At 48.3% G+C, this 19,097-nt stretch overlaps 2 protein-coding genes and 1 pseudogene across 35 annotated transcripts in view; 1 reads left to right on the top strand and 2 right to left on the bottom strand.

Moving 5' to 3' along the window:
• Window positions 1-19,097, top strand: part of LOC127669430 (H-2 class I histocompatibility antigen, L-D alpha chain-like) — a 63,909-nt gene that overhangs the window by 13,848 nt on the left and 30,964 nt on the right. The gene's annotated exons all lie outside the window — the stretch shown is intronic.
• The window catches only part of LOC127669410 (H-2 class I histocompatibility antigen, D-B alpha chain-like), a 121,738-nt gene continuing 103,918 nt past the window's right edge, over window positions 1,278-19,097 (bottom strand). For 4 of the 34 annotated variants that reach the window (XM_052163332.1, XM_052163334.1, XM_052163340.1 and 1 more), the window contains 2 exons: window positions 1,499-1,590; window positions 1,278-1,345 (listed from right to left, as the gene is read on the bottom strand). In XM_052163332.1, coding sequence (XP_052019292.1) covers window positions 1,293-1,345; window positions 1,499-1,590 — 145 coding nt within the window. In that variant the 3' untranslated portion in view covers window positions 1,278-1,292. The other 30 variants (XM_052163301.1, XM_052163305.1, XM_052163344.1 and 27 more) reach the window with 22 other exon arrangements.
• LOC127669427 (ferritin light chain 1-like) lies at window positions 7,645-9,368 on the bottom strand (annotated as a pseudogene).

Genomic DNA, 19,097 nt, shown 5'->3' with positions numbered 1-19,097 from the left:
ACAACCTCTGGTGGGTGGTGGGCTAGAAGGAAGGGTTTTTTTAATTTATTTAAGAACCCTTAATAAAAATAGGTTTTGAAAAATCTAAGCCAATTATCTCAAGTGTGGATGTGCTCCTGAGAGTTCAACAGAAAATCACATCCTATACCTGAGAACCCTGGAAAAGACACTGGATAGAAGGACCAGATATCACCACAGTACCATGGGACAGCGTAGCTTCAATACAACATCATTAGAAGCTAAAGCAAATGGGTGGCAGGAAATGTAGAGTGACTTATCTTATGCACCCGGCACACTGACTTATCTTGTGCACCTGGCACACTGAAGGATCCCTAGTTGATTCTCTGATCTTTAGTTCTGGGGCCTCGTAAGCCTGAGGATAGGACAAAGCTCTGTCCTTCCCTGTGTCCTTGTGATGACAGACTCTCAGCATGTGCTTCATAGTGATGGAGACAGCAGAGCCTGGAGTGACTCAGCCATGCAGTGACCCCATCACAGATAATAACTGACTGAGCCCAACTCAGCACAGCTCTGTTCACACGCAGTTCCCACAGCCTCACTGTCTCCCACCAGATACACACAGCATAGTGACACAGATTCTGCAAGGTTATGCATGTCATTTATATCTTCAAAAACTTCTAAGTATTCTCAATCCATGAAATTAAGAAGCAATCAAGTTCACATTCAGATTCTTATTCTCAGTGTGGAAGTGAGGAGCTGCAGCTCAGGGCAGCATGGAGCTGACAGGATGCAGATGTCCCCCAGTGTGTGGCTGGACCAGGAAGGTTGGCTGTGGAAGGGAACACAGGGCAGTGCAGGGACAGGGTCCCGTGTGCAGGGGCAGGCTGGGCTCCACAGTTCTTCACATTGAGCCCCGAGGCTCACAGGGAACATCAGACACTGTTGTCTAAAGAGGACTGAGGGCTCTGGTGTCTTCATGCTAGAGAATGAGAGTCATGAACCATCACTGTGAAGACAACGTCCCAACAATCCACAGCTCACATGGGATTCTGGGAGTCCCTGAAACCCAGCCATGTCCACATTTCCTCTCAAAATCAGATTCTAGAGTGTGTCACATTTATAATCTGAGAGAGCTATATCAGAGCTCTGGGAGCTGTCCCTGTCTAGGGTAAAACAAAACAAATGTTTATGCATATCTACATGTATGTATTCATATCATGGTACAATTCAGGCCCCCAGAAGATGTCTCTGGAGGGGCTATTATAGATTCCCAGAGCTCTCATCACCTCCAGTTTCACTCCAATGTCCCCAGGACAATCCTGTCCCCCACACTAACCTGGAGCTGGGGCATAGTCTCCTCCTTGTCCACCTGTGAGAAGGAAAGCTGTGAGAGTTCAAGGAAGATCTTGACACTAGGAAGTTCCCAGAACTGACAGCAGACCCAGGTGGAGACAGGAGCAATGTGGGGTGTGGCTGTGTTTCTATTAATGAGCAGAGCACACTTCTAAAGGAGGTTGAGAGAAAACCCAGACCTTACCTGTGTTTCTCCTCCTCTTCATCACAAAAGCCACCACAGCTCCAATGATGGCCACAGCTCCAAGGACAACCAGAACAGCAATGATCACCATGTTGTTGTCAGTGGATGGAGGAGGCTCTGGGAAGGACAGGTACAGGAAATGAAGGTGAGGGTCATGACCCCAGCTCTCAGCTCAGACTCAGTTAATTCAATGATGACACTGAACTATGTGTCTGTTTGACACTTCAAGTTTCATGGCACTAGTGACCTGCAGGCAGAGCTGGTTCCCTGAGCACAGAACTGCACATGTTCCTGGGGGACTCAGAAGCTAAGAGGGAATCCACATGAGCCAGTGGGTCAACATGGTCGTCCTTATGTGATGCTCTATAGCATGAGATAGGTAGTCACAGAATGGAAGATGGAATGAAAAACAAGTAATTTTATATATGTTTGACTTCACATCAAAGTTAGAAATTAGGGCTATATGCCACTGGAAGGGTGCAACCACTAAGAGTCAAACACTGTGGCCATCTTGCTGACCAGCATAACTGTCAGTCCAAGTGAACAGACATTACAAAGTGTGTAGCAGAAATGTGGTGAACCTCTGACACTCAGTCAGGGAAAATGACTCCCTGGGCTGACAAGGTACAGGTGTGTCACACAGGATCCCTGGAGTGTGGTGTGGACCCCAGTACAGCACTCACTGGGACACAGCGGGTTCACAGGGTGTGAGGATCTTCCCTCTCACTCCAGCCCTGGATGGCAGAAGACCCTGTCTCTCAGAAAGTCCAATTCCTGATTCACTAGGGGCAGCACTCTAAATTATGGGCAGAGGAAGAACAGGAGAGTTCTGTGTGTTTAGTGCTGACAGGAAACAGCCTAAGCTCACAAGAATCTCTCCTTCAAAGGGAACCATGATTTAACCTGTCTAATTATCCAGGTTAGCAGTCTCCCTGGCACCTGTGGAGACTGATACAAATGATAATACAAGGGCATGGAGAAACAGGATCACCCTAGTGCAGACAAAACCTGACTAGAAACAAAATAACACCTTTAAAAAAAAAGTAAAAGAAGCAAGAGAAAGTAAGAAAAAAGAAAAACAAAAGAGAAAAAAAAAGAAAACTAATTCCACAATTTATATTCCTCCAGGGTACCCCATAAGGGCTCATGTGAACATTCATTACTTTAGGAATAGAAAGAATTGGGTTATTGAAGGGGTGTAAACCCCACAGACAGGGAGGGATCTGCAAGAATATGTTCTTTGTTAAGGTCTGAAAACTGGGAGAACCAGCCTAGTGTAGGGGAGTCCATGTCTCCCATCAGGTAAAGGTCCTGAGGTGTAAGAGCTGACGCACTCAGCATGACAGGAGTCAGTGTCCACAGACAGTGCATGTGGGCAGAGAACAGTGGCTGCAGACTGCAGAGAGCCGCCATTGCTAAGTGGGGGAAATTCTCTCCTTCCCTCCTGAGACACCCTGGGCACTGTCCAGGGAGAAGGCTGAGCCCTGGGAGAGGCAGTGCAGTCACTGTGATGAGGATCAGGAGACCCAGGGACACTGTCTCCCCTCTGAGACAGGGGCATCGCCCCAGCTGAGGGTTTCTTCTTCCCCAGGACTGAGCCCCAGCCCGAGGGCAGAGGGAGGAGCTGCCCGCGGCCCCTGCACCTGTGCGCAGCAGCGTCTCCTTCCCGCGCTCCAGGTATCTGCGGAGCCACTCCAGGCACTCGCCCTCCAGGAAGGCCCTGCTTTGCTCTGCAGTACCAGCCTGCTCCCGCTTTTGTCTTGTAATCTGTGCCACCAAGTCCGCCGCCGTCCACGTTTTCAGGTCATCGTTCAGGGCGATGTAATCGCGGCCATCGTAGGCGAACTGCATGTACCCGCGGAGGAGGCTCCGGTCTGACCCCATATCACAGCCGGTCATCCACTGCAGTGTATGAGAGCCTGCGGGACCCCGCGGTCAGCCCCGCCCACCCACCCTGTCCCGAGAGATCCTTCCCATCTAGCTGCAAACTCCTCCAAACTGAATGGGAAACTGGTCTGAATCCGAGACTTGGTTCCCTGGAAGTTTCTGGCCCCTGTGTAAGGACCTGGAGGGTTCATGACCTCCCAACCGTGGTCACTCACTGCCCTCGCTCTGGTTGTAGTAGAGGAGCAGGGTCCTCATGTTCACACGGAAAATCTGCTCATAGCCCTTAGCGATCTGTGTTTGCTGCTCCAAATACTTCGGCTCCTCCAGCTCAGCCCATGGCTCGGGCGGTTCCGCCCTCGGTTCTCCGCACCTCTGTCGAAGCGCCCGCCCGAACTGCCTGTCGTCCACATAGCCAACGACAATGAACCGGGGCTACCCGAGGCCAGGCCTGGACATGGCGGTGAAGAAAAACCGAAGCGAGTGTGAGCCTGAAGGCAGTACGCAGTGAGACCCCGACCTCCTCCCGGGATCCTGGGCGGGTGCTCGGGCCGGGAGGGGAGCAGGGCGCAGGTGGAGAAGCAGCAGAGGGTCCGGTGGGCAACGCGGGGATGTGGCTTTCCAGGTGACGTCCTCGCCCCTCCCCGCAGAGGCCGTTTCCCTCCGGATTCCTCACTCACCCGCACCGGACTGGGTCGGTGCCAGGGCAGCCACCAGCAGCAGGAGCAGCAGCATACAAGGTGCCATGGCCACCATATGGAATCAGAGCGTCTGAGTCCAGCAGGCTGCCCGGAATTTATAACCAGGGCCATGGAAATGCTGGTTGGTTTCCCTGGATTTTGCCACCCAATTGCAGGGTGGGGTGGGAGGGTGGGCTGAGACCTGTCAGCTTGTCATCAGTGTCCTGGCAGATGGACCTGTGGACCTGACACAGGTTAGGAGCAGAAGTGAAACTGGAGAGATGGGGAATCCCCAACCCTGCGCTCCCCCACCCATGACATCACTACCTCAGAATTCTGACCCAGAAGTTGTCTGGACACCATGATACACCTGCAAGCCAGACTCCCTGTGTCCTCTCCTCCACCCTTCCTCTTCCTCCTTCTCTTCAGAAGTCAGACCCTGGAGTCTTCTAGAAGAAAAATCACTTCTGGGAATAGAGTGTCAACAGTAAGAGGTGGGCGAGGTGATTTGCAGTGGAGAAAAGCAGAGGTGCTGGCCTGCGAGCCCCACATTGACCCCACAGAGACCAGGCTCTGTTCACCTGCAGTGGGCAGCTTACATTCCTCTAAGCCTGAGTGCAGGACCCTCACCTGTAAAGAGGAGACACTGCCCCTTCCCTCAGGATCTGTCTTCTCAGCCTCAGGGTTAGACTCAGGCTCCTCTTGGTCACAGATGGAGCAAATCCAGGTGGGTGTGTTTTACAAGGATCTTCATTCCAGGTCCTTAGATTGTCCATGTGGATTGTCACTTTCTCAGCACAGGAGACCCCCTTGTCCAGTGGGAAGAGACCCCTGTGAAGACCACAGACAGCAGGGCAGTGATCCCTGTCTACACTGCACATCCCTGTGTCTGCACTTCCAGGGTACTGTGGCTTAAGTGAGGAGAGGAACTGTCACCGACTCTAACACAGAATACTGATGACAGTGTGGTAGGAGTTGTGTAACCTGTGACCCTCTCAGTCCCTCTCTGACCTTCACTCACACTGTGAGCTGATGAGCTGAGGGACACGAATGTCACAGCTGTGTGGGACACTGCATCTGATAACAGAGTTGGCCCCAGAGTTCCTCAGGCCTGTGCAGTGTGGACACTGGAAGAAAGATGGTTCTCACGCAGAGAGTGCACGCTGGTGAGGTGAGGTTCCAGCCCTGATGAGTAGTGTGTGGAAAAATTAAATTTATACATTTTTTTGATAGTGTGGAGTTTGACCTGATGTCTTCCCTGTTTCCCTGGAACTTGATGCTCTTAGGTTTCATCTGTCTCCACAGCTCTGGCTGTCTTGGAATTTACCATGTAGACCTGGCTGGCCTTGAACTCACAGAGTTCCACCTGTCTTTGCATCCTGAATGCTGGCATTAAAGGCCTGTGTCATCCCACATGGCTTTAGTTACTTTTCTATGACTATGATAAGACACTGTGACCTCAGCTTCTTATAAATGTGTGTTTAATCTGTTCTGTGCTTTCAGAGGGTTTGAGTCCACAATGGCAGAGGTGAGGTATAGCAGAGGAACAGTGTAAGCCCACAGCTCTGTCTGCACACCAGAGGCACAGACTCTGGGAACAGCAGGAGTCTCTCAGCCCCCACCCTCCCAGCAGGGATTTATTGAGGTCCCTGCTCTCATGAGGTCACAGCTCAGTGGGGGCAGCCATGTCCCTGCACTCACACTGGTCCTTGCTCTCTTCTGAGAACAGTGTCCTGAGGCACAGGTCTCAGTCACATGTTGGCTTGTTCCCTCTGCAGTGGAGAGCTGCAGGCATGGGACACAGTGTTCAAGGTGTCCATGTAGCGGTCCATGTACGTGGTGGTGGTGATGCATTTCTGCTCTGAGTTATCCAAGGAGCCCCAGGCTTCCAGATGCACTTCCTGAAACACCTGTCAGTCATCTCCAGCAGCTCCTGTGATTGGCTACAGCGATCTGCACTTTTCACCTGCTTTATAATGGCCCCTGGGTCCAACTTTCTTCCACCCATGCCATTAAATCCCAGCCAAAGCCACTGCCCCTGACTGCACAGTCCAGCAGCACTGCCCACCACAGGTGCCTGAAGCCTAGAAATGTTTGAAAACTCAATGCCCCAGTGACACTTCTCCAACCATGCCACTCATCCCAATACTTTCCTAAAAGTTCCATCAGCGGGATTTGAACTATTCATTCCTATGAACCATTCAAATCAGCACAGAGTTCACTATGAAATGTAAGAGGCCAGCAGGGATCTGGAGGTGATCAAGGGCAGTCTGTACAGAAACACCCTCAAACAGGGAGCTCTGCTGAGTTAGCCTCTCCCCTTTGCCTCCGTCTCCTTCTCCTCAGCCCCTCTCTGTCTCTGTCCCTCGGGCCTCACCCCATCAGTGCCCAGCACCCTCCCTCCTGAGCTCTGCACTGCACTGTCTCTTCCTGAGCCTCTAGTTCCTCTCACTGTGCTCAGCCAGCGTGCTGTGGGTCAGCTGTGTGGGTTCCTGATGGAAACATTGCAACAGTGGCTGTGGAGATGGCTCAGCAGCTCCGAGCACTTGCTGCTGTTGCAGAGGATCCAGGTTGAGTCCCATCAGCACATGGCGGCTGTCAGCGTCTGCAACTTCAGTTCCAAGGGATCCAGTGCTAGTGCACCTACACACTCACATACAAAAATGAGAACATCTAATGAAAATAAAATTTAATAAGTATGATTTTAAACATACTCCCCCCCTCTCTCTTCTACACATCCAGAGTGTAAGGACAGGAACAGTGGGCACAGGCCTGTTTAGACAACACTGTACCTCCAGCCAATACAGAGAGCTCTGCAACAGAACAGGAAAAGATGGTTGAAGTAGAGTGTATTGAAATTACAATTTGTCAAAAAGCATAAAATTAAAAATACAAATGATATTTCATTTTCTGGGCCTACTGTGCACACTGCATAGCATTTGAGGTGAAGTGTTGCTTTTTGATTCCTGTGAACAACAAAAAATTTGCTCAGTCACTTGAATGGTAACTTATAACAGACCACGACATCCCAGCATCCAAAGTCTTCCTGCAGGAAGTGACGTTACCTTTCCCATCTTCTGGGGCTAAGAGAAAATATAACCTGCTACTCAAAAAAATTCAGTTGTTGGTCAGGCATTGTCAAGACATCCCTCAGGATCCTGGTTCCAATTTGGTCCTGTCTTAGTTTTCTCATGGTGACCAAGTCAGCTCTGTTATTCAACTGTGTCTCAAGGGAGGGAGTAAGATTCAATCCTCAAGGCATTGAAAAGACAAAGCCAATTAGACAAGACTGTAACATGACTCTAGCCCGTACTGAGGCTGAAGCAACTTTATTATCTGCTTATATCATTCTAGGTACATCCAAAACACATTGTCAGTTCTTAGATCAAAGACAAAATACTCAAGCAAAGTAGTAACAAACAGATCACATAAGATAGTAATCAAGCAAAGTAGTAAGCCAAGCAATCACACGAGGAAATAATTAAGAAAAGCAGTAAACAAAGCCCCGTGCTCAGTTTCTTTTTCTTTTTCTTTTCTTTTCCTTTCTTCTATTTTCCTTTCCTTTCTTTTCTTTTGTTCTTTTTTTTTTTTTGTCTGTCTCAGCTTTATTTTTACTTGGTCCAAGACTTGAGAGGCTCCAGAGAGGTTACAAAGCTGCCTAGTGGCTTAAGTGGTTCCTTTAAGTGGAAGTCCTAACACGGGCTGGTGCAGAGCAGAGAGGAGAAGCCCTTGGAAGGCCTCCTAGTCCTGCTTGAGGGCAAGGTGCTCAAGGTGATATTAGCCCAGAGGTGCCTGGAACACACCGGTCTGCACTGGCTGTGGCACTGCCACCCTGGGAAACTTAGTCAGGTGGTTGCCCATCTTCTTGATCACCTTCATCCCCTTATCCAAGAAGTCACAGAGGTGAGGGTCTGTGTTAGCAGAACCCAAGGCATGGAGATCCAAGAGGACCTGGTTCAGGTTCTTCTCTGGGGCCAAGGCAGCTTCCATGACCTCCTGGGTCTTTCCTCATTCACCTTGAGATGGCTTCTGCACATCCTGGAAGAGTAACTGAGGAGACGCTCAGTGCCCTCACGCTTTTCCTGGGCCAATTCGCCGAAGAAGTGACCTATGCCCTCCAGAGCCAGGTCATCCAGATAAAAAAAGAAGCCCAGAGAGATGTAGTACACATGTAGGAGGTCTGCAGGTTCAAGCTGACAAGAAGGCTCATGACAGCGTTCACTTTGGTGGAATAACTCTTGACGAATCTGAGAGGTCATGGCCGATCCGGAGTACGGGGCTGAATGCGAAGATGGTGCTGGCTGGTCCTAGGAACCAAAGGCTGCAAGGAGATGGTCCCGGAGGCCGTGACTGGAGAGACTGTGAGCGGCTGGAAGCTAAAGAGGGAACCCCGGTCTGTTCCATCCAAACACTGTTGAAACAAGACACAGATCCACGGGCCCTCAGAGGCGCTGCTCCATGGTCACGGTTTCTAATATTCTTACCTGAGCCTACTTCCTTTTCCGAGCCCAGGGACAAATGCCAAATTCCTGGATGTGGCACCAAAAGCTCTCAACACCATGGCGTCCTCCTGTGTCCTGCAGGTCACTCTCCTCACACTTGGCCTTGACATTCTCAGTGTTATGGCGACCTGCACCAGCCCAGTCCCCAGCAGTGGGCTTAGGACCAATGATGAAGACTCCAGAGTCTTCACAATCAAGGTGATCTCCCACACAGATGCCTTCAGAGTGTCATTTGTGGAATTCCCACAGGGGCAGTCATGACTATGACATTGTTCTTGTCTCCTTGACTCCAGTCTGCAAGGACCCCGAGAGTGAGCCTCCATGACTCCCTGCCTCAGCTTCTGTAAAAACCAAGGGACTGCTGGCCTAGGAGCCGGGGAAGAAGCCATGGGCAGGACAAACCACTGAGCCTGTCTGTCCCGTGACAGCGAGTCCATATTGCCTCTGCCTCCGAGCCGCTGTTTAACCTCCATACTCATTACATTTGTACAGAGGACAGCAGTGTCCTCCATGGACCTAGAAGGCTGCTGTTTGTTCTGAAAACGTCAGAGACCACCAGGCTGGTGGAGTCCTTACCTGACATGCAGTGGAGGGGTGACACACGTGCCACTGCTGTCCCTTCAGACTGAACAATACTGAGCATCAGGACAGCCCTTCTGTACCCTCTCTGTGCAGTGTGCCAGGCTTGCACATTCACCGTGGTGATGGATGCCTGTCTCTCCTTTGCCTGTTGGATGCTGCTGCTGCTATAATTACAGGAGAGACTGATAAAGTCAGGGTAAGGGAGAAGAGAAATAGGGACATTTTCTTACTTCAGAGCAGAATAGTTTAATTTTGGAGGGACTGAGAAAAGGTAGGTAGGTACCTATGTACATACATACATAGACAGACAGACAGAATTAAAAAAGAAATGAGAAGACACGCTCTTCCACTCTTTGGACAGCTGCTATTTCCCTTCTTGCTCAGACTCCATGCAGCTTCAGGTCCTGCTCCAACAGACAGCTGCCCAGCTGGGGAAACATTCAGGGCTGACCCTGTGGGGCTTGCTAGGGTTCTTGCATGGATCAGAGGGCTAAGGGGTTTTGCAAAGATCACACCACACAGCAGACTTCGTGTGAGAGGTTTATTGAGGTGGGTAGTAAGGATGGAAGGGAAAATGAGCTGGTTGTGAAGACATGGGCCAGATAAGGAGGGTGCACAACTTGTGGCCACAGTGGAAATGTGTGTGGTGGCGTCTGACATTGAAAGGCTGAAAGCAGGCTGGTTCTGGAATGTGGGTGGTCATTGGTCGACAGACATCCATTTGTCTTGTTTATTGTATAAGGTGAGAAAATAGGAAGGGGTGACTGGTGGGGCAGAATGGGATCACTGAGCTCTTTAGACTGCTTCCTGTTGTCTGGGGGTGTCACATCTTTGAGGACCCAAGAAAGCTGGGATGCTGTCCAGGTTCAAAATAAGCATGCTGCTCCTTCACTGTCCAGGCTCTGCAGGACCATCTGCAGCTGGGCAGTGCAGATGTGTCTTTAAGTTGAATTGTCATGGGGCAGGTGCTTTGAGGCTGTCTGCCATGCAGGGTTTGAGGAAACACCTGGAGCGAGCATTTTACTGAAGCATATGTGTATATAAGGATCAGAGGGTAAAGTTCAGGAGGTTAGAATAATTTTTTCTTAGGTGAACATTTTAAACTTTTATGCCCATTAGCTGGGGGTGGGGCATCCCAAGACCACAGAGAGGAGGAGGAGACCCCACCCTCAGGAATAAGATGAAACAGGCTGTATTGACAGTACTTACTGACCTGTGAGAGGTGGATTCAAGTAGATTTTTTGAAGCTTAAAAGATTTTTTTAAGTTTACAAAATGAGATAACTTTTAGACATGTAAACACATGTAAACAAACTACTGTGTAATCAGTACTGAATTTCACGTTGTAGAAAAGGCAGCAGACTCATGCCTTGGAGTCATAGTAAAAGCTTGGGGATCCTGAAAAGGGGGTTGGAGGTAAAAGCATGAACATTCTGCCCTCTTTCCAGAACACTGTGTGTATATAGACTGGACAGACGTTTTAGCTCAATGAGAAGTACTTTTAAGTCTATACTTAGAAGACAACCACAGGAAATTCATAATCTTGAGCTCGTGATAACTGTGATAACAATGATAATAGCAATCACTGTTTATCATAGCTAGATCAATAACTCATCAGAACTCCAGTGATTAATGTTAAAACTCTGACCTTTAGGTCTTAATATAACAATAGCATAGAGAGGGGAGAAATCTGAAACATTTTTCATTTTTACATACACCTTAAATCACTTTCTTATACCTTTACAAATTACATTACACACCTTAAAACACCTCCTTAGAACCTTATAAATTGCATTTAAAACTTTTTAGACCTTTATAAGTCACATTCACAGATCTGAAAGCTCACTACTAAGATCGTTGCAACTTACTTTTATATCCTTAGAAGTTACATAAACTTTCCTGTTTTTTCTATTCAATTACTCACTACAAGACACAGGTGGCTGGTTACTGAGAGCAGTAGCCATTAAACAGTTTGAGAGCAGTCACCATAAAACAATGTCCTTTACATAAAGGAATAGTAAAAAGTTACATTGAAATCTCCTGTGTGCTTTATCTCTTCTTAGAATCTGGTAACAATGTGTCAGTGTCTAGACCTCATAGCAATTCTAGGAAAGTGTCTCGTGATTTTCACACATAAAGAGAACTGAGAAGCACCTGAAGCCTGTGTTGTTGCTGCTGTTAAACTGACAAAGCTCTCCCTGGTCAACACCATCAGAGATCTGTGAAGGGGGAATTTCACCTGAGTAAGCAGGAAGTACAGACTAAGCAGCTTCCAAATCTATTAAAAATGACAGACTTATCTGTTACCTAGACAATCACTGAAGGTTCTGCTGTGGTAGTCTTGATTTTGCTGGGGATAGAGGGCAGCATCAGTCTTCCCAACCTGGTCCAGAAGGTCCAAAGACTGTGCAGTGGATGAGGACCCTGGGGGATCAGCCTACCTTGTCTCAGCAAATTGGGGCAATCAACTCCTCGGTGTCCTGCTTGTTCACAGTTTGGACAGAGTTCTGGTGACAGACAAGATGAAGGGCGGTTTTTAACCCAATGGCTACCTTTGTTACATTTAAAACAAGCTCAAGGTGGAGTTCTTCAGTGCGGACCTTGGGGTCACTTCTAGTAGGTTTGGGGTCTATGTCTGTCAAAGTAAGCTTTTTCCATTAAACATTGTAAATGCCATATTCAGAGGATGTCTGAAAAGTTTTGAGGACTGATATCTGCTAAGGATACCTGAACTGAACAAAGTGTCCTTGTTTCTAGTAATTTGTTTTAGGCTTAACTTTGGAAACATATGCAGGAGGCTAAATACTCCTTGTTCCTGTTCTTGACTTGCTTGTGTTAATTGTCCTCAACAGCCTACAATCATTCAGTAGCTTTCATAAGATTAAGATTTTGTAACTTTTATCCCTGTTAACTTTGAGCCTTAGTAATTTGATGTGAAGATCCTTTATCATCTAAATAAACCATAAATGAAGTAAACTTCAGTCCATAGTAGACTGGTATCTTTTATAGTTTACCAATAAAGAATACCACACTTTTTTCTATGACTCGGTTTCTCCAAATAGCTAAAGCTCACAATGGTCTGTAACTATAATAAATATAGACATACATCTTAAATCAGCTTTTGCTAATCTAAGTACATCTTTATAACCTTACATTTTTATCATTACATACAGTATACAAAGAGATACAATGATATACAGAAAACTCATTAGAACAAAGGGGGTTTTTGTTTTGTTTTGTTTTGTTTTTGAGACATGGTTTTTCTGTGTAGCCCTGGCTGTCCTGGAACTCACTCTGTAGACTGGGCTGGCCTTGAACTCAGAAATCCGCCTGCCTCTGCCTCCCAAGTGCTGGGATTAAAGGTGTGCGCCACCACCGCCCGGCTGAACAAAGATGTTTAACGGTTATTGTTTTGTGACTTGCGGTCAATTGATGTTAGTGAACTCACATGGCATGTGCTCTTTAACCTTGGTAAAGATGGCTCCCAGTCTTTGGCAACTTGTATTTAGATGAAGTGATCAGCCAAGATGGAGGGGGTTGCTGTCTTAAAACATGTTTCATGGTCTGTTGTTTTCAAAACAAAATCCTTGTCATTTAATTTTACCAATGGAAGATGAAAAGTCCAGATTTTAGTATGAAAACCCACTGGCTCAATGAGGCAGAGAAAAGATCTTCTTACTCTACCAAGATCTCAGAAGGAAAAAGCTCCTTCTCCTTCTCCACACTGTCTTCAGTTCCTTCCAACTCAATCTCCCGCCTTTCTACTTCCTGTGTTTCCCTGTGTTCATCCCTGTCAAATGATTGCATGTCATGCCTCTTGACCTATGGCTGACTTTAATTAATATTGTTTACAGAAAGTTCTTGGCTTAAAGGTGTCTGTTAGGGCTGTGCAACTTCACAAGCAGAAACAGGATTTTCCTGTTCCAAGTTCAGAATCTTGGACTACACAATGTGATCAATTATCCTGCCACATCCCCCCGTTTTGTCTGAGTAGTTGGTATTATTTGGGAAAAGTTGGAAATCTATTGCACCAAATGTTTGCCAATTCATTTGTACTGAGGCCAAGATGTTGTAATAAAACCTGATTCCCTGGAGGTAGAGAGAGGATTGTAAATCCCTTCTGTAGGGGGAATTTCTATAGCTCTATGATATCATTCTCTATCTCTGTTCTGACTCCTCAGAGGAGACCAGCCTTGTTGGTACCTAGAACCACCCAGTGTTTGCCTTGTTACTTTCAGATCTTAGTTAACCAAAGCACTAAAACTGAGGAAAGAGAAACCCCCCTGATAAGAGTCCCAGGGCAGCACAGTTTGTCTTGGTGTACTGCAACCAGAGCAGAAAGAATGTTAGTCACCTCATGCTGCCTGGGTCCCCAGCAGCCCTGCACCCTCTTCAGGGCTGAGGCACTACTGTTCCCATGAACAATTCACACAAAGCTCTGTGTATATTTTCCTGGGAAACTTGACAGTGTTGCCTTTGGCTGCTTCTCAGAATGCGTCAAATACCAAAAGGTGAAGGATGTCCTGCTAGGCTCTGCAGATGTGTCTATAAAAATCTATGGTCCTGGCAGGGCATGTTGGTGCTGGTCTTAATTTCCAGGACTCTCAAAGCTGTGGCAGGAGGAAGAGGCATGCAGATTCCTGTAGGATCAAGGTGAGCCTGGTCTACACAGAGACTCAGAAAGCCATGGCTACATAGAGAGAATCACAGGAAATCTGTCAATTTATCTGTCTGTCTGACTGTCTGTCTATCTCTACCTTCCCATCCACCGATCCATCCATCTATCTACCCATATATTGATCCATCCTCCTATCTATCTATCTATCTATCTATCTATCTATCTATCTATCTATCTATAACTACTCATCCATCCAACTACCTACCTATCCATCTATCCATCCTTCCTATCATCTATCTATCTATCTATCTATCTATCTATCTATCTATCTATGAACCAGTTTACTTACCTGTGGGGATTTTCAAGCCTAAGTGTCTTGGGGCAGGAAATCACTGGCCCCTCTAAGGAATCCCTTGCCCAGCCTGTCCTCAGCCCTAGGAGTGAAGGGCCCACAATGCAGACCTCAAGGCCATCCTAGCGGATATGCAAATCTGCATAGTAACAGTGAGAGCCTGGACTCTGGTGATTGGACCCAAACCACCTCCTTCTCCTCTTCCCTATGTCAGCTGTGCCTGGCTCCCTTCACTGACACAAAGATCACTATTAGCTGTGATATCATCACAGATTACAGGATGATATCTGTGTGGGGAGTATCCTGTGCTGTGCCATTCCACTCCCTCTGTCCATCCATACCCCGAATGAGGACCTGACTGGGTATTTTCTAAATCACATGGTTCTATGGCGACTAAAGGATCTGTCACACTTGGGTCCCATCAGCATCTTCCCGCAATGCATAAAGTCCTCTGCAGGATTTTCTGGAGTCACAGTGACTTTTCTTCCAGCTTGTTCCTCCTTCCCTAGCATCCTAGAGCCTTGGATTGAAGAAACATCTCTAGAGCTATTGGATCCTTCCAGCATTCCTATGCCTCATGGTGTAGACAGGCCCTGATTCTGCTCCAGGCAACTGTTTCCTTATGTTTTTCAGAATACACAGACCTGCTTCTGCCTCAGCACATCAACGCTGTAGGATCCATGGTCTGGAAGGAACTTGGTTCAATACCCTCTGGAAAGATTTCTTACAATCTTCAACTCTTTCTTCATATGTCACCCTCTGACTGACGCCAAACTGAGCACCTATTTCAACAGCACTCTTAGTGCTTCAGAGAAGGTTGAGATGCTGAGAGCACCTTCTGTTACTGCCAAGAATCAAGTTCAATTCTCAGCACTGACATCTATGGTATCTGAAACCCTGTCCTGACCTCCAGGACCCCTGCACTCACCTGACCATGTCCACACAGGTACATACTTCCACTGAGGTGGATCCAGTGGAGACATGTCCTCCATGGGCTAGGGAGAACTTTGTTCCCTGCTTGGTAGAGATGTATGGGGAGGTGGAGGTTTAAGAAGAGGTGTGGCCTTGGGGAGGAAGTATGTTACTGAAGGAAGTCTGTGAGAGTGAAAAGTCCTGGCTGTTTCCATTTTGCTCACCCTGCTTCCTATTTTCCACTAAGGATGTGAACTCTCAGCGTCCTGCTCCAGCCGCCATGCCTGCAGCTTGCTGCAACCGTTGCCCACCATGATGCACTCTGATCCATTGGAGCTGCAGTGCAAACACACTCTTCTGAATGGTCACAGTGCTTTATCACAGCAACAGAAAAGTGATACATATACACACAATGTTTTTGATACAAGTGTCACTATGTAGACTGGGTTGGCTTTGAACTCACAGAGATCCACCGGCCTTTTCCTTCAAAAGGCTAGGTATAAAAGCATGTGCCTGTACGCCACACTAAATCATGATGAGTCATAAAAAAACAAATAGCTCTCTGCCCTGTTCCCTCACCTGCACTCTGGACGCCTTCCCTTCTGCCTCCACATCCTGAGACAACGAGTCCTTGTTATTTCTCCTACACCGTATCACACCATCTTCCCTCAGCAGTACTTGTTCCTCAGGCCAGCAAAGCTGTGCTGTGCCCAGCTAGTGTGTCTCAGAAGCAGAGACCTTACAGCACACATCTGGAACAGACACTGTGGGCCGATGACAACAGACACAGGTGTGTCACCTGCTTGAGGAGGGGATTTCCTCCACCTTTCACAGGGACAATGATAGCAGACCAAGGAAAGCATCCATCTATAGTCAGCTCGGTGAACCCTGGGCTCCCTGGTTACTCACGGAAGCGTGAGTTGGGGATAATCACCGAGCAGCCCTACCCAGTGTGCATGTCCACTCACAACAGCTGCATCAGTGCAGTTCCCTGCTAGGCTCCCAGCAGCTCCACTCAACAGCCTCCTCCCCCTCAGGAACTGCTGCTGACTCAACCCTGACAGGGACCTGCTACACTGTGTGAGCTCAGTGAATCTGTAGCCCTTGTGTTTCCTGGGCCTCATCAGCCTCCTCCTGGCTCCGGGGGGAATGTTTCAGTCTGGAGGAGAACCTCTTGCAGTCACCTCCTGCTTCTGTGGAGGCTCTGTTTATCAACACAAGCTCCAGCCTGATGTTGTGAAGTGCGGCTCCCTGTCCCCTCACACTGAGGTCAGGGTCACCTGAGCTTTCCCCTAAGCAGGGCCCTCCCTCCCTCTCCCCACCTGCCTTTCTGTCTTTGACTCATAGCCTATTTAATTTTTATTCTTTAATAAAACATTTATTGTGCATGAATGTTCATCTGCAGGGTCTGGAGAAGTCATCATCCTTAACAAGACAAAGATGGCTGCATCATGACAGAGATTATCACCATGTTGGTATCCACACCTCTCAGCTAAGGCTGCTGAGACTCTGGCCTGGAAAGCACAAAGCTGGAAGAGAATCCCTCAAGGCCCAGAACCAGGAGCAGCAAACAAAGGAATTTCCATCTCTGGCACCTTACAATGCATTTTTGAAAAGATTTATTAGTTTTATGTCTCTGAGTATGTATTTGTTTCATTGCATGAGCCTGGTATCCACAGGGCATTGGAGGTCCTTGGACAGGAGTTATGGATGGCTGTGAGCCACCATGTGTGTGCTGGGACCTGGGTCCCCTGCAAGAGCATCCACTGTTCTCAACCTCTGGGCCATCTCTCCAGTCCCTGGATCAGTCTTATAATAAACAGGAATCTAAAGTAGACTCATCCCATCAACCCTGGAATCTTCTTTGGAGGCAGCACCAGGATCCCAGAGCCAAAGAAGGAGAGGGGCCATGGGCACGGCTCAGATCCAATGGGACCAGATCTGAGAGAAGAGCCTATGGATCCCTCCTCTGTGTGGATCCTGCAACCCAGGGTTAGCTGGGGAAAGATGGGGAGATTTCTACAGAGGTGCCTGGAAGGAGGCAGGAGCTCAGGGGAGTTTAGTCGATCCGTGTGGCCCACAATGTCCTGAGAGCAGGGCCCTTGTTGTGTCTGGAGGGATAAAAATGGAAAAGCACCTCCTACTCCTGTCATACATGGACATCCATGAGGAGAACCAGACAGGAAGCACTCGAAGGAGCAAGAATACGCCCAGTCCTCCATACAAACTAAAGATGCAAGAAGTAAACTCAGAAGACAAAGTCAAGAATCACACTCAGCTCCCACAGTCTCATCCTGTCCCAAGAGATACACACAGCATAGTGACTCAGATTCTAGAAGGTTAGAAGAGGTAGACACTCAGATTCTAGAAGTTTCTCCATCTGCTATTTATTTCCTCCACATATTCTAAGTATTCTCAATCCTTTACCTGACAGTCAACCCTCAGGTGAGGATGTGAACAATAAAGTTCACATTCAGATTCTTATTCTCAGTGTGGAAGTGAGGAGCTGCAGCTCAGGGCAGCATGGAGCTGACAGGTTGCAGATGTCCCCCAGGTGTGTGGCTGGACCAGGAAGGTTGGCTGTGGAAGGGAACACAGAGCAGTGCAGGGACAGGGTCCTGTGTGCAGGGCAGGCTGGGCTCCACAGTTCTTCACATTGAGCCCATAGGATCACAGGGAACATCAGACACTGTTGTCAAAAGAGAACTGAGGGCTCGGGTGTCACAGGAGAGACCTGAACACACTGGCTGTCACTCAGTCCACTCCAGGCAGCTGTCTTCATGCTAGAGAATGAGAGTCATGAACCATCACTGTGAAGTCAACATCCCAACAACCCACAGCTCACAGGGGATTCTGGGAGTCCCTGAAACCCAGCCATGTCCACATTGCCCCTCCCCAATCAGACCCCAGAGTGTCACCTTTACAGTCTGGGAGAGACATATCAGAGCTCTGGGAGCTGTCCCTGCCTAGGGTAAAACAAAACAAATGTATATGTACATGTATGTATTCATATCACGGTACAACTCAGGCCCCCAGAAGATTTCTCTGGAGGAGCTGTTATGGATTCCCAGACCTCCCTCCATCTCCAGCTTCACTCCAATGGCCCCAGGACAATCCTTTCCCCCACACTAACCTGGAGCTGGAGCATAGTCTCCTCCTTGTCCACCTGTGAGAAGGAAAGCTGTGAGAGCTCAAGGAAGATCTTGACACTAGGAAGTTCCCAGAACTGACAGCAGACCCAGGTGGAGACAGTAGCATGTAGAGTGTGGCTGTGTTTCTCATTAATGAGCAGAGCACACTTCTAAAGGAGGCTGAGAGAAAACCCAGACCCTGCCCTTTCCTACCTCTGCTTCTCCTATACAACACAAAAGCCACCACAGCTCCAATGATCACAGCTCCAAGGACAACCAGACCAGCAATGGTCGCCATTTTGGAGTTGGTGGATGGAGGAGGCTCTGGGAAGGACAGGTACAGGAAATGAAGGTGAGGGTCATGACCTCAGCTCTCAGTCCTGACCTGCTCAGGGTCTGCAGAAGGCTCCAGCTTTCCCTGATCCCAGATCTGCACCTATACTCGCCTTACCCCATCTCCGGGTGAGGGGCTCAGACAGCCCTTCATGCTGCACATGGCATGTGTAATTCTGCTCCTTCCCAGAAGGCACCACCACAGATGCCCACTTCTGGAAGGTTCTGTCCCCTGCAGGCCTGGTCTCCACAAGCTCCATGTCCTGGGTCAGCTCCTCCCCATTCAATTGCCAGGTCAGGGTGATGTCAGCAGGGTAGAAGCCCAGGGCCCAGCACCTCAGGGTGACATCACCTTCAGATCTGGGGTGATGGGTCACATGTGCCTTTGGGGGATCTGTGTGGAAGATGTAAGAAATCCCACAATTAACAAGACAAACTGAAATCTACACAAGACACAGTTAATTCAATGATGACCCTGAACTATGTGTCTGTTTGACACTTTGACTGTCATTGCACTAGTGACCTGCAGGTAGCGCTGGTCCCCTCAGCATAGAACTGCACATGTTCCTGGGGGACTCAGAAGCTAAGAGGGAATCCACAGGAACC

This window comes from Apodemus sylvaticus, chromosome 19 (assembly GCF_947179515.1).
Source record: "Apodemus sylvaticus chromosome 19, mApoSyl1.1, whole genome shotgun sequence".
In the NCBI taxonomy this organism is placed as follows: domain Eukaryota; kingdom Metazoa; phylum Chordata; class Mammalia; order Rodentia; family Muridae; genus Apodemus; species Apodemus sylvaticus.
The sequence above is the reverse complement of the archived record's forward strand: the minus strand, read 5'-3'. Positions and strand labels throughout refer to the sequence as shown.